Here is a 4627-nt window from a genome sequence, read left to right on the forward strand (position 1 = left end):
TCTCTATGAACGGTTCTTGTGCTGAAGTTGTTTCCAGAGGCAGTTTGGAACTCGGTAGTGAGTGTAGTAACAGAGGACAGGTGATTTTACACCCTTACGTGCTTCAGCACTCCGTGGTACCATTCTGTGAGCTTGTGTGACCTAACACTTCACGGCTGAGCCATTGTTGTTCCTAGACTTTCCCATTTCATAATAACAGCACTTACAGTTGACCGAGGCAGCTCTAGCAGGGCAGAAATTTGATGAACTGACTTGATGGAAAGATGGCATCCTATGACGGTGCAACGTAGAAAGTTACTGAGCTTTTCAGTACTGGCCATTCAACTACCAATGTGTGTCTATGGAGATTGCATGGCTGTGTGCTCGATTTTATACACCTGTCAGTAATGGGTGTGGCTGAAATAGCTGAATACACTCATTTGAAGGGGTGTCCACAAATATTTTTGGCTATGTAGTGTATGTTAAAACACTTGAGCAATACTGTACAAGATAACATGAGGCAGCATCAATACTTCTTTGTGGGAACTGATATATTACCCATGACATTTATCTGACTACTATTAATAGCGTTTCCTATGACTCCATAGATATATGCACTGAGTCTTCCACAATGTTCTGAAATGAAATAGGTTTTGGGGATTTTATTTTGATATACTGTACTCAATACAGCTGACTTCTAACCTAAGATGGCTGGTTTTCGTGTCAATCATGCTCCAATTTCAGACCTGCTACTGCTGCTCTGTACTGTATATTATCTGAAAAAGACTACATTCTGTTAAATATGAATTCAATTGTATCTGTAATGATGTCTGTTTTTATGAGAATATAGTAAAAGTACTGCTTACTAGCCGTAACAATACATACTATTTACACAGTGTAAACTTCACACAAGCTTTATTTACAGTTGACATAAAACGTCTTTACAACAATCATCCACATGAAATAAACACAACAATGAAATCATAAATATACATGGATTACTTACTGTACTCTATATACAATGGTAGAGGAGTTGATATATATAAGCACGAGGAGCAGAAACAATTATATAGTTTAAATGTTCCCTATAATGGGACACAATGTTCTCTCTCTCTCTCTCTCTCTCTCGCTCTCTCTCTCTCTCTCTCATTCTGCTATGTGGAAAGTTCTGTTCTGCTTTTACTGGACATTGTGAAGAATATCCTGGAGGAGAGCACTTAGTTTCGCAGAGAAGTCCTCCTCCAATAAGCCCAGAGGTTGTAGAGAGAGCGGCTCGCTGGGGCTCTGAGCCTGTGACTCCTGCCCCAGAAGGTGCTTCTCAATTCGGGCATGGAACAACTGGTCCTGTAAGGCGACACTCTGGCAGAACTGCTCCATACTGGTGGACACCACTGCCTTGAGGGGCTGTGGAGCCAGCAGGAGATGGGCCAGCTTTGCTTTCAGCACCCCCACCCTGCCCTGGACCTCCAGACTCAACGCCTGCACCTCCTGTCCCAGCCGGACATTCACCTCCTGGCAGAAGTCCCCCTGAATGGTACCATTGAGCTCCCTGATCATGCTGGACGTCTTGGTTTTGAAGTCCTGGATGAGGAAGGTCATTTCGGCACTGCTGTCGTCCAAGGTCTGGCTGATCCACTGCACAGCCTCCAGGTATAGGATGGGTCCGGCCACCGCCTGGCGTTCCGCTGCCTCCAATCCCTGAAAGTAGAGCCTGAGGTGGCTACACAGCTCCTGGCTGTTGCCGTCCAAGGCACTCTGGAGCTGCTTGATCAGGGGGCCTAGGCGATCTCTCATGCTGGCCAGGGTGGACTCGCTGGACTGGGGGTGGGCAGGGTACGGGGCAAGCATCTCCCTCAGCTTAGTGAGCTCCTGGCGAAGGCGGGCGCGCAGCCTCTCGGACTCCAGGGTAAGCTTGTGCCGGATCTCGTTCACCATGGGGTTGGCGCTGTCCTGGAAATACAGGTTGCTGTTCTCCACATGGCTCTTCCACAGCCCACTGTTCACATACAGGATCAGTTAAAACACTGTTATAAGGCTGTTATGAGGCTGTTAAGGGGTTGTTGTAGGACTGGGACAGGGCTGTTAAAATACTGCTATAATACCATTATATGACTGTTATAAGGCTGTTATAAGTCTGTTATGGGACTGTTATACGGCTGTAATAAGGATGTGTAGGATTGTTAGAAGGCTCACCTGTATACATGCATTTCTGATTCATGATTCAATTGTTTATGTATGTGTATGAGGACATACTTGACATCCTTGTTGAGGTCTGTCTTCTCATGAGCCTGATTTGTCATCATGTCCCGTAGTGCCTGGGATGTTTCTCTGCTGGTACGGTGGAGTGGGTATGCTACAGTAGAAGATAGGAGAAGTTAACACCATTGATACATGAACTCCTTTTAAATTCTATTATTCTCTTTAAAACACCATTACATCTGCTCTATATTATGACAAACACTATTCGATGCAATGATGTTTTTAATGAAAAGGAAAGGGAAGAAAGCACAAACCTGTGGTTGTCAAAAATGACAAGGCGAAGATCACTACTTTGAGATGCATGTTTTTTTTTCACTGAAGAAAAATGGGAAAATGAATTTTTTGATTTTTGACATGAATCTTCAGACTAAATAGACCAAACAACAATAGAAGTAGCTGAAGATCAATAAGTGCTAGAGAGTGGCCTGTCCTTACCTGTATACTAGGATTGGCAGAATGACTCTTCATCAAGACCGTGCTTATAAAGGGATGGGTCCTTCTTTTCATTGGCTGCCCTTAACTCTGCCTGTGTCAACACACAACACGTGGAGGGTCATGTTGATAAGGAATAGCACCCAACACAACGCACAGTAACTCTCTCTGTCACAGACTGCACAAGCTCCAACATTCCTTGCGACATCGGTTTCAAGAATTTCAAATGATGTCATCCTGTATTAAGGGGCAAGATTGTAAAAGCTTTGTGGTCTTAAAATGAGTCATGTGGGGCGACAGGGTCAATATCAGGAAGAGTTTGCAGGTCAATAAAAGAGGACATGCAAAGTTGATTCAATGCAACTACCATACCACACGTGTTCCTAAAAAACCACCACGTTGAATTATAATTTAAATGCACTATTAAATTCATCCGCTTAGATACACTACATGGCTCAAAGTACAGTATGTCAAGTTTTTTAAAACGTTATTTAAAAAGCATCAGCGGGGTTCACACCATTCACACACACAGTCCCAAAACACAGTCCACGCTGCTGGAGGTCCTCAAGATAGCCTCTGCCACCACCGTCGGTCACTCGTCAAGCATTTATCCTTCGCCGGTTATCATCAGGCATCTGCGGCACTGAGCCCATGGTCTGTTCCACACTGGCGATAGAGGGAGAGAGGAAGACATGCATGAGCAGGAGCCGTTCTGAACAGAAGTATTTGACCACACTCACATGTTATGGGGTTGACCGTCCCTTATCTGCAGAATAGAGCGTTGTCGACTCAGGTCCCCCTCTGGCTGCAGGCTGGATGTGACGTGGTGACTACTGGTGGTCATGGTCGTGGAAGCAGCAGCAGTTCGGCCAGTGCTTCATTTGTAAATTGGGAGGTGCGGGAACAAAATGTGAGCCAAAATGGGGGGCTATGAGGTACCTGAGAACGCATGAAAGAAAGATCACCTTTATAATAAAGCATTGCATCATCATTGCTTTTGTGTGCTGGCATAGAGCAGTAGAGTAGAGCCGCTTGCAAAAGTTGCACACAGGAGAACCCGAAATTGAAGCCTGGGATCTGGGAAAAGTGTGGCCTTTTATGAATGAATTTCATGCAATTCTACATCGTTTTAGATTATTGGAGACCTTAGCAGAATCGTTTTTAATACCTCACAAATGATCAAAATGACAGGCTACTTTGACACTGACAAACAGAATCTGAGATCAATAAAAACAACCTTGTCTTGAATCCATTAATAGCCTGGGCCTACTTGTGTGGAGACACATTGTACAACATGAGGAAATTATAGTTCTAAAACAGCTTTCCAGTTTCACTGACTCACCCAATGCTCGCTCGCCATCGATGGCAGATTTGCGCTGCCTAAAGACTATCTCTCTCGTTTTACTTTGTGTAAAACAATGCTGTTTTCTCAGGAGGCCTATTTGGAAGTTGACAACATATTTGGTAGCCTACAGATAGATTAGTATACTCTTTTCACTGACACATTTGTCACGTGTTCCCAACTGTAGGCGTGCCATGTGATTGGGCTGCACACTATCCACAGCTAGGCTTTTTTAGGCTGCGAGATGAAGTGCAATGCTGGAAATTAGTGGCAACGCGTTTTTCATAGGCTACAATGTTGCAATGTTGCACGGGCCGACCCAACATGAATCCATTCTTAGAATATTAGCCACATTTCACATTACATTTTTTAGGGGGCATGAGAACTACAGAGAAGGCAACTTGAATTAACTCTGCTTTTATTAGAATTGTTACATTGCAAACAGTGAAGAAAATGTGTACTGGATCCTGGCAAATGGGTTCCGGAACCAAACGGTCCACAAAATGGAGAGGTGCCGAATCCTGTTCCAGCAGTATCCGGCTTTGGTGTGTTCGCCATCCAGCTGCAGTCCCCAAACTCTTCTTTGGTGGTGTTTATCGTGCATGTACTAGAGAG

At 44.4% G+C, this 4627-nt stretch overlaps 1 protein-coding gene across 2 annotated transcripts; it reads right to left on the minus strand.

The window, feature by feature from the left end:
• Positions 1–877: 877 nt before the first annotated feature.
• LOC112266712 lies at positions 878–2758 on the minus strand. 2 transcript variants are annotated; one of them, XM_024444427.2, is made up of 4 exons: positions 2674–2758; positions 2493–2553; positions 2173–2332; positions 878–1975 (listed from the first exon to the last, which is right to left on the minus strand). In XM_024444427.2, exons 2-4 carry the CDS (start codon positions 2539–2541, stop codon positions 1159–1161), a joined length of 1026 nt encoding a protein of 341 aa, XP_024300195.1. In that variant the 5' UTR covers positions 2542–2553; positions 2674–2758; the 3' UTR covers positions 878–1158. The 2 variants fall into 2 exon arrangements, with proteins under 2 accessions (XP_024300195.1, XP_024300197.1); XM_024444429.2 differs by lacking the exon at positions 2674–2758 and having other exon boundaries at positions 2233–2332; positions 2493–2649.
• Positions 2759–4627: the final 1869 nt, after the last annotated feature.

Source organism: Oncorhynchus tshawytscha, linkage group LG14, assembly GCF_018296145.1.
Source record: "Oncorhynchus tshawytscha isolate Ot180627B linkage group LG14, Otsh_v2.0, whole genome shotgun sequence".
Lineage (NCBI taxonomy): Eukaryota > Metazoa > Chordata > Actinopteri > Salmoniformes > Salmonidae > Oncorhynchus > Oncorhynchus tshawytscha.

Bases quoted from the DNA above. Each gene is read 5' to 3' on its own strand.
- LOC112266712 (XM_024444427.2), bottom strand. From the start codon at position 2,541: ATGCATCTCAAAGTAGTGATCTTCGCCTTGTCATTTTTGACAACCACA. The intron at 2,333-2,492 runs GTTTGTGCTTTC...CTTCTACTGTAG, and splicing joins GTCATTTTTGACAACCACAG to CATACCCACTCCACCGTACC. The intron at 1,976-2,172 runs GTGAGCCTTCTA...GTATGTGAACAG, and splicing joins TCAGAAATGCATGTATACAG to TGGGCTGTGGAAGAGCCATG.